The sequence below is a fragment of the Desmodus rotundus genome, chromosome 3 (assembly GCF_022682495.2).
Source record: "Desmodus rotundus isolate HL8 chromosome 3, HLdesRot8A.1, whole genome shotgun sequence".
Taxonomy (NCBI): Eukaryota; Metazoa; Chordata; class Mammalia; order Chiroptera; family Phyllostomidae; genus Desmodus; species Desmodus rotundus.
The window spans coordinates 166,847,533-166,860,273 of record NC_071389.1 but is presented as its reverse complement, the minus strand read 5'-3'; the positions used below and the strand labels follow the sequence as shown (position 1 = coordinate 166,860,273).

General features: G+C 39.8%; 1 protein-coding gene across 1 annotated transcript in view; it reads right to left on the bottom strand.

The window, feature by feature from the left end:
* The window catches only part of TM7SF3 (transmembrane 7 superfamily member 3), a 31,517-nt gene that overhangs the window by 8,766 nt on the left and 10,010 nt on the right, over window positions 1–12,741 (bottom strand). Inside the window, exons 4-7 of the mRNA XM_024575796.3 lie at window positions 11,233–11,353; window positions 8,064–8,235; window positions 4,452–4,629; window positions 166–252 (exon numbers count right to left, since the gene is read on the bottom strand). Coding sequence (XP_024431564.3) covers window positions 166–252; window positions 4,452–4,629; window positions 8,064–8,235; window positions 11,233–11,353 — 558 coding nt within the window. The remainder of the gene's footprint in view (window positions 1–165; window positions 253–4,451; window positions 4,630–8,063; window positions 8,236–11,232; window positions 11,354–12,741) is intronic.

Below are 12,741 nucleotides of genomic sequence, written 5' to 3'. Positions count from 1 at the left end.
ACTCAGAAAAGAGAAAAGTGCAGAGCAACTCAGAATCTGTACTAAAACAACACAGCCACAAATCTATGAAGACGGTGGAGATAAATTACAGGTCATAAATTCCCCACAGTATTTAAGAAAAAAGGCCACAAGGCATATAAGTAGCAATTATACCAGACATAATACCTGTTTTCCAGAATCTGTGTCCGAAGAAACAAATGAAGAAACCAAGCAGGGCAAAAAGAGTGAAAAACACTTGGGTAGATGCTCTTCCTAAAATTAAGAAAATTTAGTGGATAATATATGTATTTGATACTTTGTATTTAGTTAATAGAACAAAGCTTCATGAAAAACGCAAAGACGCCTGGCAATAATGTATTTCATACATGTACAATTTATTTTAAAAATATCCTTGTCACCCATCAATGAATTATTGTACGTAGGCAATGGTTGCTAGTGTAACAAAAAGAGAAATAAAAAAGTATATGCTTCCTGATAGAACTATGTAACATATTCTTGGCGGAGGAGGTGGGGAGGAAGTAGGGAAGAAGGAGGAGAGAAAGTGTACCTACAACAAATATTTCTGCTTCCCCACAAATAAACTACAGAAAAAAAGGAGGGAGGGAGATGGAAGAACTAGATTAAAACAGATTTAAAAAGCAGATTAGCTAAATCAAATGTTCAGCCCTCATCTGAAACCTGATTCAAACAAACAAAAAACTGTGAAAAGCAACTGAGATGACTGGGAAAATATAAACATAAGCTATTAATTTTAAACCATTAAGGAAATATCTTCACTATTTTTAATTGAAACTTGTGTTAATGATATGGTGGCTATATTTTTTAAACAGAGCACTTATCTACAATATGCATACTGAACTTTTGTGAGCAAAATGATGATTCAGTGATTTGTTCTCAAAGAACCCAGTGATAAAGGAGCTAGCGAGGCAGAGACACAGGTGAGTGTATAGCTAAAACAAGATGATGTCTATGAATCAAAATTGTTTAGGCTGAATAATGGTAAATGGAGGTTAATTTAAGTTTTCCATAACAAAAAACTTCAACCAAAACTCACATTAATATAAAAGAACATGTATTACACTATAATTCACACATGAACAAATTACTACCAATCTTATGAATTATACTTATTGCTTTGGGAAAAAAAATGTAGCACTGAGAAAAGAGAAAAGACAAAAGTGCATCAACAATAAATCACAACATGCTTCATTATGCCAAAGGATACAAGTCCCGCCCTGGCTGGTGTGGCTCTGTGGATTGAGCGCCAGCCTTCGAAGCTAAGGGTCACCGGTTGGATTCCCAGTCAGGGCACATGCCTGGGTTGCAGGCCAGGTCCCAAGTTGGGGGTGCGCATGAGGCAACCACACATTGATGTTCCTCTCTCTCTCTTTCTCCCTCCCTTCCCCCTCTCTAAAAATAAATAAATAAATAAATAAAACCAAAACAAAACACCTATACAAAACTCATGTAAAAAACCCAGCACCAATCAAAACACATAAGCTACTTAATAGCGCTCAGATGGAGACATCATAAAGACCTACGTTTAAATAAGAAATAAAAGATAGAAGACCAGAATTTGTAGGGCATGATACATGCCTACATATCAACTTTTCTGAGAATGACGAACCCAAAAGAAAGATGAAGTGAAAAATAATGCCAGAGTCTGCTTATTTTAAGTCCTGAGGTTGGGAATTGAGGAAGGGAAGGAATTTAGCCTGCCTCTTTTAAAAAAGGAACTGTAATTCATCCCCAGTTGATGAAAGAAAGCTCTTCTTTATAGAAAAATACTATATAGAACTATAAATAGAATAAAAAGCAAACAGCATATGTTAACTAGCATTTGAGGAATCTGGTTGAAGATAATGCAGAAAATTTGTGTAACTATTTTTGCAACTTTTCCATGAAACTATGTATTTCAAAGTAAAATGTTAAGGACACACACAGAGAATGATCTTGTCACACCTCTGCTGACACCATGGTACCTAAACAACCACCGGTATCTCTCATCTGGATTATTACAATGGCCTGCTAATCAACCTATTTTCGCTCTTGCCCCAACTTTTCTCAAAAAAGCAGCCAGAGTGATCCCATTGAAATATGAGTCTACACAGCAGAGAGAAAGGAGCTTACACCCTTTGCGACAGCATGGATGGAACTGGAGAGCATTATGCTAAGTGAAATAAGCCAGGCAGTGAGGGACAAATACCATATGATCTCACCTTTAACTGAGACGTAATCAACAAAAGAAAAAAAACAAACAAAATATAACCAGAGTCAATGAGGTTAAGAACAATCCAACAATAGCCAGAGGGGAAGGGGAGGTACAGTGGGCAGAAGGGTTTTCAGGAACTACTACAAAGGACACATGGACAAAACCAAGGGGGAGAGTGGAAGCAAGGGAGGGAGGTGGGTTTGGATGGGGAGGTGGGGGGCAGAAAATGCAGACAACTGTAATTGAACAACAATAAAGTAATATTTTTTAATTTTTTAATTTTTTTAATCATTCTTTTTATTTTAATTTTGTATTGTTATTCAATTACAGTTGTGTGCCTTTTCTCCCCATCCCTTCACCCCACCCCAGCTGAACCCCCCTCACTCCCCCACCCCACCCTCCCCCTTGATTTTCTCCATGTGTCCTTTATAGTAGTTCCTGTAATCCCCTCTCCTCACTGTCCCCTCCCCACTCCCCCCTGCCCATTGCTAGATTGTTCTTAACTTCAATGTCTCTGGTTATATTTTGTTTCCTTTTTTCTTCTACTTACTTTGTTCCAGTTAAAGGTGAGATCATATAGTATTTGTCCCTCACCATCTGGCTTATTTCACTTAGCATAATGCTCTCCAGTTCCATCCATGCTGTTGCAAAGGGTATAAGCTCCTTCTTTCTCTCTGCTGCGTAGAATTCCATTGTGTAAATGTACCATAGTTTTTGGATCCACTCGTTTGCTGATGGGCACTTAGGTTGCTTCCAGTACTTGACTATTGTAAATTGTGCTGCTATGAACATTGGGGTGCACAGGTTCTTTTGGATTGGTGTTTCAGGGTTCTTGGGGTATAATCCCAGCAGCAGAATTGCTGGGTCAAAGGGCAGTTCCATTTTTAGTTTTCTGAGGAAATTCCATACTGTTTTCCACAGTGGCCTCACCAGTCTGCATTCCCACCAACAGTGCACTAGGGTTCCCTTTTCTCTGCATCCTCTCCAACATTTGTTTGTGGATTTGTTTATGTTGGCCACTCTGACTGGTGTGAGATGGTACCTCATTGTGGTTTTAATTTGCATCTCTCTGATGGCTAGTGATGGTGAGCATCTTTTCATATGTCTCTGGGCCCTCTGTATGTCTTCCTTGGAGAAGTGTCTGTTCAAGTCCTTTGCCCATTTTTTAATTGGGTTGTTTGTCTTCCTGGAGTGGAGTTGTGTGAGTTCTTTATATATTTTGGAGATCAGGCCCTTGTCTGAGGTATCATTGGCAAATATGTTTTCCCATACTGTTGGTTCTCTTTGTAATTTGGTGCTGTTTTCTTTAGCCTTGCAGAAGCTTTTTATTTTGATGAGGTCCCATTTGTTTATTCTTTCCTTTATGTCCCTTGCTTTAGAGGACATGTCTGTGAGGATGTTGCTGCATGGAATGTCTGAGATTTTCCTGCCAATATTTTCCTCTAGGACTTTTATGGTGTTATGACTTATATTTAAGTCTTTTATCCATCTTGAGTTTATTTTTGTGTATGGCATAAGTTGGTGATCGAGTTTCAACAATAAAATAATTAAAAAAAAATATGAGTCCAATCACGGCACTATTTGCTCAAACCCTCCAATGCCTTTTGATTTCACACCAAATAAAAGCTATGCATTATGACACGAACTGCCTGCCTGGGAAACTCTCGGCCTTCTCCAGCCACTGTCCTCGCTGCAGCTCTTCAGCACACCATGAGCTCCCAGCTGAGGGGCTCGGCACCTGCTGTTCCCTCTGCAGCGAGGGAACCTGGTAGGTACCCCCGGACCCGCAGCTCCCTGCCTCACTCTGGGTCTGTACTCAAATACTGCTTTCCCAGCAAGGACTCCCCTGGCCACACTATCTCAAATTCTTCTCTCACAGCCACCTGTTATCCCTTTCCTACTTCACTGGTGCTTCTTGGCAGTCATCACTTTCTTATGTACTGTGTATGTCACAAATTTCTCTTGTCTGTCTCATCTCCCCCACTAAAATATAAGCTCCAGGATGGCAAGTATTTTGCCTGTTTTGTTAATTGCTATATCCCAGTGCTGAGAGCAGAGAGTGGGGTAGTATAAGGGCTTAGAAGGCATTTGTAGAATGAATGAATGAATGAATGAATGAATGAGGGAATGAATACTATACAGAAGTACTGTTTAATATTCTTAAGTTCTCTATTAGCTGACAAAGATCTGCAAAGCCAAAGAAGAACTTGCCAAGTTTAAATCCAATACCAATACTCACCAAGAGAAGAACAATTGCCCTCCATTGCCTCAAAGCTGCAAGCATATGTGTGAGCAGGGACATACGCAGCAGACGTATTGAGAAACGGGTCCCGAACAACGACATTATAAATGACGCCTTGTCCCCGGAGGGAGGAGAAGGAAACACTTGTCTTATCATTAGCTGTCAGAGTAACCACCTGAAGCCAGAATAATGCATGATTAGTGTTTAGATTTTTTAAAAAGTCTGTTCTATTATAATCTACTTACATGTGATAATTAAGTTTTAAAATTAAACTATAATTCTTGTTTAAAATATACACCAACCTATTTAGCATTGTCAAAAAATTGTTCTACACAGTTTGTATGCACTACTATAAACAAGCTCTTACTCAAATGTTTCCAAAGCTTTGTATAGTGTTAAATGTTAGTAATTAAGTAAAATAAGATCTAAACAATGTGTGAAGGCTAGTTAGAACAAAGCAGAAAATAATTTTTTCTCATCTGCTAGATTATGAACAGCAGAAGGGCAGAAACCATATTTATCTCGCCCACTAGCCTTTCCTCAGTACTTAGCACAATGCCCAGCACAGGGTAAGTGCTCAACAAATGTTAGCTATTACTACTAGCTGCACAGCTGACAGAGTCTGTTAACACAGGCGGTGAGGGACAAATACCATATGATCTCACCTTTAACTGGAACATAATCAACAGAAGAAAAAAGCAAACAAAATATAACCAGAGACATTGAAGTTAAGAACAATCTAACAATAGCCAGAGGGGAGGGGGAGGGGACAGTGGGGAGAAGGGTTTTCAGGAACTACTATAAAGGACACATGGACAAAACTGAGGGGGAGGGTGGAAGCAAGGGAGGGACATGGGTTTGGCTGGGGTGGGGGGAATGGTGGGGGGAAAATGCAGACAACTGTAACTGAACAACAATAAAGTAATTTAAGAAATGTACCTCCTATTCACTCAAGTTTTTATTATGCAACTTTCCTTACAGAAATAGTGAAATAATAATACAATGAATAAACTACATACCACTACTTAGATTTAACCACTGTTAATATTTTGCCATATTCGCTTTTCTACCCCTCCCTCCCTCTCCTCCTCCCCTCTATTTTTTCCTGCTGAACCATTTCAAAGTAAGTTACGGATATCATGACCTTCCACTTCTAAATATTATACGTCAGCATGCTTGTCATAAAGCAGTGTTTCTCAAACTTAACGTGCCTATGAATCATGGACAGTTTGTTAAAACTCAGATTCTGAATCTGTTGGTCAGAAGAGGAACCTGACTTTCTGCTTTTCTACGAATTTCTCTGGTGATGCCAACACTATGCCACCAATTCCTCTACCACCACTTGAGTAGCATGGTATGATATACGAAGGATATCCTCCTACATACCCATAATACCTTAGCTCTCCTAAGAAAATTAATAATTTCTTATGTGATACAAGGTCCATATTTAGATTTTTCCAAAAATCTTTATAGCTTTTCTCCCCTTTAACCAAGATCCAGCCAAGTTTCATGCACAGTACTCATCTCCGTAATCCAGAAGTCCCTCCCACTACCCCACTCCCACTCACCCAATGACTTTTGCAGAGGTTAATGGCAGTTGCTTAACAGAACGTCCCCAATCTGCATTTTTCAGATTGTGTGCATGGTGTCCCACTTGGACTTTTACCCCCCGCTGGTTCCTGTAAACAGGAACTCCAAGGACTGAATTCGGGTTAAACACATTTTGTTAGAATATTCCACAGGTGACAGTAATGGTGAAAGGTCAGCCTGCATTCGTGTGAGCACATAATGCAGGTGGACTGACCGTCAGTGAAGCTATGTTGACCACACGGATAAGGAGGAAACAACCAGAACATTCTATTCTAAAGACAGTTTTCCCTCTACAAAGAAAATTAAACTGGGGGTGCTATTTTTTTAAAAGGCTTTATTTACTTATTTTTAGAGAGACGGGAAGGGAGGGAGAAAAAGAGGGAGAGAAGCAGCAATCAGTTGCCTCTTTACACACTCTGGGGACCGAACCCACAACCCGGGCAGGTGCCCTGACCAGGAATGGAACTGACAACCTCTCACTTTGCGGGACAACGCCCAAGCAACTGAGCCACACTGGCCGGGGCGATCTGCAGGTGCCATTTGGCCATTCTGGTAACAACCTGTCCCTCAACAATCCTTCACCTAATGATCCTTGCCTGAATTTTTTCATCGAAGGTCACAAAATATTAATTTTCTATTCCTTCTACACTTACTAGTTGGCATTATTCAGTAAAGAGCTTTCTCTCATAAACTGCGAATGAATTACAGTTTCTCCTTCCCTTTATAAATTTTAAGAATTATTTGGTATAAGAGTCTCTTCCAAGGGTAGCAAGCTTTTTCTTTTTCTTTTTATATCAGTACCAACTTGTTTTTTTTAATTCAAGACTATAATTAATCATTTGCTTTTTGTTCATTGAATGTCCCAAAGTTGGCAAGTGCAAGCCTCTTCAAACAGGTTCCAGAGTCTTTTTGACATGTCCTCACTAATTCTGAGAGCTTCCTTGAATTCTGGCATACAATATTCTCTTAACTAAAAGTAAAAAAGTAACCTAAAAGGGCCCTGTTCTGTGAGTTCTTATATCCTTTGTAAGAATAAATATGGTCTTCAATGAAAATTTCTTTATTTAAAAGGATAAACTATACACTTTTCCCAATTTGTGAATAAGCACAATCAGTTTTCTTGTCCAAGGCTCCCTCTTAGCACGGGGCAAAGACATCCTAAGTGACAAAGCAACAAAATGAGATCTCGCTCTACAACAGACTGACCTCCTAGGCCGACCACATAAGCTCTGTTTCAATTACCTCTTTCTATATAACCTGGTAATCTCTCAGCCTTCTGGGGGGAATCACAGTAGTCTAGAAAAACACTACCCATCAATCATGAGACTAAGGATGACCTTGTATATTAGACTGCTATCAAGCACCTTTTAAGACATAAAATCCTGTTCTGAATCTGAAATTTTAATGTGCATAGGAATCACATGGGAGGGTCTCATAAAATGCAAATTACGATTGTGGAAGTCTGGAGTGAAGGCTAAGGGCCTGCAACTCTAAGAAATGCCCAGGTGATGCCAGTCCTTCTGGTCCATGCCTCACATGTGGAATAGTAAGAACTGAGGTTCAAAAGCTCAGAGAAATTTTTTCTCCAAGTTAGAGACTTGGAGTTTGGGCTTAAACATTAATGGCATACCAACGAGTACATCCTTAAATAGTTTCTCTTTTTTTTTCTCAAAATGCTATAACCTTTATATTTGCCAAAAGTTTTAATCTAATAGGTATAGGAGTACACAGAAAATTACCACCCACTCCCATCCATATATTAAGTTACCAGGTCATATATGTGATTGCAACTAAAATGTAACATAATTTACATGCATCTCCCTAAAAGGCCAACATTACTTTGAGGTATCACTCACAAAGACTCCCAAGATGATAACGAAATAAAAGAGAATAAAGTGAGAATCCCAGAAAGACCAAGTGAAGAGTGAAATAATAAGCTCCTGGTAACTTCTCCTCTACTCAACTCATACAAAGGTGTTGCAGTCTGGCCCCTCAAATCACGAGAACCGGGTTGTTTACCTTAATAGCGTTCGCCGTCACGTGAGGCACTTCAGCCATCCTCTGCAGATGCTTCAGCAACCCCTCTTCAGTGAGGTCATTCTCAGGCAGAAAGTACTGATAGACGTCATACTGCAGCCTCCACCTAGTGTCCTGTCCCGTCCTGATGTCACACGGTGGAGATTCTGCGCCTCTAAAGTCAAGCAACAAAATTGAACATCAATCTGTTGTGGGGGATGACCCATCTATAAAAAGGAACCAAAAGCTCGAATTTCAAACTTCGGAAACAACGGTCCCAGTTTGCCATTCTGAAGAATAACGACATACTGACAGGCAGTGTGGTTAAATAACCAGATGTTAATGTCAGTCAGGTCTATAGCAAGTGCCAGCTTTGCCACTTGTTAACTGTAAGTAAGCAAGTCACTTAATCTTAATGACCCTCAGGGAGCCTCCCTGTAAAATAAGAACAATTGCCACTTCTTAATAAAATGTTTAAAATTAGATGACAACATGGAGCACTCAGCACTGTGGAATGCACAGAGAGCATTCAAATATTACTCAAACATTAGCTATCATTATTACTAAAGGAGAAACTAAAGCAGAGTTTTAATTAAAATATTAAAATCCCTACAAAAAAAAAAGTAGGCTTCACGGCTCCAAAATGCTTTCTATATTTAAAACTCTTTACAGGGCTCCTGGTCAAGATGGAGGCATAGGCAGACAGGCTTTGCCTCCTTGCGCAACCACAAGAGAATTACAGCTAAACCTCAAAACAAATAAACACCCAGAACTATAATAAAATCAAACTGTATGGAAGTTCAACAACCAAGGATTTAAAGAAGCCACATTCATCTCGATGAGGAGGAGGGGCGGGGATGTGGAGTCGGGGCAGAGAGGCAGCAGAAGTGGTGGAATGGGCAGGCCCACATTCACGTGTGGTGGATAAAAATTGGGAGGGGTACCTTGGGAACAAGTGATCCCAGCCCCAGGCCAGACTGTACAGCCCAGGGTTCCAGTGCCTGTAAGATAAAGCCCCATAACTTCTGGCTATAAAAACCAGTGGGGGTGCCCCGGCTGGTGCAGCTCAGGGGTTTGAGCACCAGCCTGTGAACCAAAGGGTCACAGGTTCAGTTCCCAGTCAGGGAACATGCCTGGGTTGCAGGCCAGGTCCCCAGTAGAGGGGACTCCAGAGGCAACCACAAACTGACCTTTCTTTCCTTCTCTTTCTCCCTCCCTTCCTCTCTCTTAAAATAAAGTAAATAAAATATTTAAAACAAAACTAAACAAAACAAAACAAAAACCAGTGGGGGTGATGGAAGAAACTGCCAGTTTTTCAGGAGAGGCCATTTAAAGGGCCCACATGGACTTAAAACATATGCAAACCCTCTCACAGAGGTATTCACCACCAGAGCAACAGCAGAAAGGGCACGAGTCACATACAGGAAGTGGGTGAAGTGACGAAATGGGGCAAGTGCCCAGCAAACCTCCAGAAGCCAGGCAGTGGCACTGTCCTCTCTCCGAGCCCTCCCCCAACACAGAGCCACAAAGGTGGGAAGCTGGTTGTCCCATGCTGGTGAATACCTAAAGCTCTGCCCCATACAATTTAACAGTGTGCTAAGACAAGAAGTCAAAGCAGCTCTACCTAATACATAGAAACAAACACAAAGAGGCTGCCAAATTGAGGAGACAAAGAAATATGGCCCAAAAGAAAGAATAGAACAAAACCCCCAAAAAGAACTAAACGAAGTGGAGATAGCCAACCTATCAGATGCAGAGTTCAAACATTGGTGATTAGGATGCTCAGAGAACACATTGGGCATGGCAAAAGCATAAAAAGGGCCCAGGCAGAAATGAAGGTTATACCAAGTGAAATAAAGAAAAATCTACAGGTAACCAACAGTGAGGGGAAGGAAGCCAGGGTTCAAATCAAACTTTGGAACATAAGGAAGAAATAAGCATTCACCCAGAACAGAAAGAAGAAAAAAGAATTCAAGAGGATGGTATCAGAAGCTTCTGGGGCATCTCCAAACATGCCCACATCCAAATCATAGGGCCACCAGAAGGAGAAGAGGAAGAGCAATAAATTGAAAAATACTTCAAAAAACAGTGAAAGAAAACTTTCCTATTTTGGCAAATCACAAGTCCAGGAAGAACAGAGAGTCCCCAACAAGTTGGACCCAAAGAGGTACACACCAAGACATATCATAATTAAAATGCCAAAGGTTAAAGATAAAGAGAGAATCTTAAAAGCAGTGAGAGAAGAGATATTTCCTACAAAGAAGTTCCCATAAGACTACCAGTTGATTTCTCAAAAGAAACCTTGCAGGCAAGAAGGGACTAGCAAGATGTATTCAAAGTGATGAAAAGCAAGGACCTACAACCTAGATTACTCTAGCCAGTAAAACTATCATTTAGAATGTAAGGGAAGATAAGTGCTTCCCAGACAAGGTAAAGCTAAAAGAGTTCATCATCACCAATCCATTATTACAAGAAATGTTAATGGGACTTATTTAAGAAAAAGAAGATGATCAAAATTATGAACATTAAAATGACAACAAACTCACAAGTGTCAACAAATGAATCCAAAAAAACAAAACAAAACAAAAACAAAAAACCCTAAGCAAACAACCAGGACAGGAACAGAATCATAGATATGGAGAGCACTTAGAAGTTATCAGCTGGGAGTGGGGAGGGGGAGCATGGTGGAAAGGGTGCAGGGATTAAGAAGCATAATTGGTAAGTAAAAAATAGACAAAAGGATGTTAGAATAGTATAAGAAATGGAGAAGCCAAAGAACTTATATGTATGATCCACGGACATGAACTAAGGGGGAGGGAATTGCTGGAGGAAAGGGGGACTACTGTGTAGAGGGGGGGAAAGGGGGAAAAATTGGGACAACTGTAACAGCATAATCAATAAAATATACTTAAAAATAATTAAACTCTTTACAGAAACTAAGATGTACTTGTAAGCTCATAATAGAGACTCAACATCTGGCTCTTCATATGATTGGAGGAGGCAATATTAACCAAAAATGACAGCTCCAGCATTAGTTACTGGATTACTTTCATTCAAAAAATTAAACAATTCAATTTTACTAAATAGAATAATGAATTTTGAGAGAGTTCACTGAATCTATAGAACAGCTGGTCATGAATGTTCTAAAAGAAATTTTAAGAGACAGACATACCGTGCATAGCCTAGGTTTGCTGGGGCAAATTTGATAGTTGTTTCAAAGAAATCATACTCCAAGTAAATGTTGGGATCAATATCTAAATCAAACTCCAAATTACAGCCTCCAGGGATAGGATCTGGATGAAAAATAAGAAAGTCACTCAACACAGAATTTTCATATATTCCAATTATACTGAGAAAACTGAACTCTACTTTTATAAGAATTTTACATATAGAAGTTAATTACAGAGCTTCTAGTTTTGTACTACCTAATGAACTGAGGTTAAGGGCTCTAGAACAGGAGTCAGTAAATCTTTTCTCCCCAAAGGGTCAGATAGTGCCTATTTTAAGCTTCACAGGCCTGATGGGCTCTGTGGCAACTACTCAACCCTACCCTCAAGGCATGAGAATGGCCATTGACCACATATAAGCAAATAGGCATGGTTGTGTTCCAGTAAGAGTTTATGTACAAACGGGCCCTGAGCTGGATTTGGCTCAGTATGTTGTTTGCCAGATTCTGCTCAAGAGTTGAAATGGTCAGAAGGGACAAGATTATTAAGCTGAGATCCGAGACTGGGTTTCAGGGGCTCCATGAATATCCTGAAACTGCACATTGAATGTGTGTATTTCCTAGGGAGAGAGGTTTTTATTAGATTTTGGGGTCTATGACCCCACAAAAAAAGCATAAGAGCCCAGGAGTGGAGAGGAAAAAAAACACCACCAAAGAAAAAGGGACTCCTGAGAAATAGAGAAGGGGGTGTCTGTTTTTTACACGCTGCTTTCAATAGGGAGAAAGACGATGTAATCCTCAGTTCCGGAAGAGTCTTTGTGTGTATATGAAAGAGTAGAAGACCTCAAAAGACCTCCAAGACCATGTATTGATCGGTACGGTATTTGAATGCTTCGTTAAACACAAAATAAACTTTGGGTATTTCATTTTATTAATAATATGACTAAAACAGCTCTTCTTACTAGAAATCCTATTCATGACCTTTAAGCAAGACAAAACTCAAGTCAGTCACTTGAGATGAGCTCAACTCCATACAAAGAACTGTATATAATGGACTCAAGTGGAGAGATCGAGATAAGACGGAACACAAAGTAAACCAAGTTAAAGATTGGTAAGATCTCAACTACATACACTCATCTAATCATTCTCACAGTTAGGTCCTACTTTCCTTAAACCGAGGAATTCTGGTGGTTGATTGTGCAAGATTTGGAATGGAGATATCCCTGCACGTGTTTCAACATGGTATGGGATTTTCCTCAGAATTCTGTGATCTTTCATAATCTCCTTTCACTACATTCACGAGTATTTACCATATGGGAGAAAAGGATATGTATTTTAATTGAAGTTCTATTGTTCATCATTTTTCTTTGTACACTGTCCTTCATGGAAGCTTGAACGTGGCTTTTGATCAGGTAGTTACCCTTTTGTTACAGATAATACTGTCTTTCTTTGATTCCGGTCACTTTTTGGACTCTTCTTCCTTTACTAGCTACAGCTCCCTCTCCTTGTTACCAT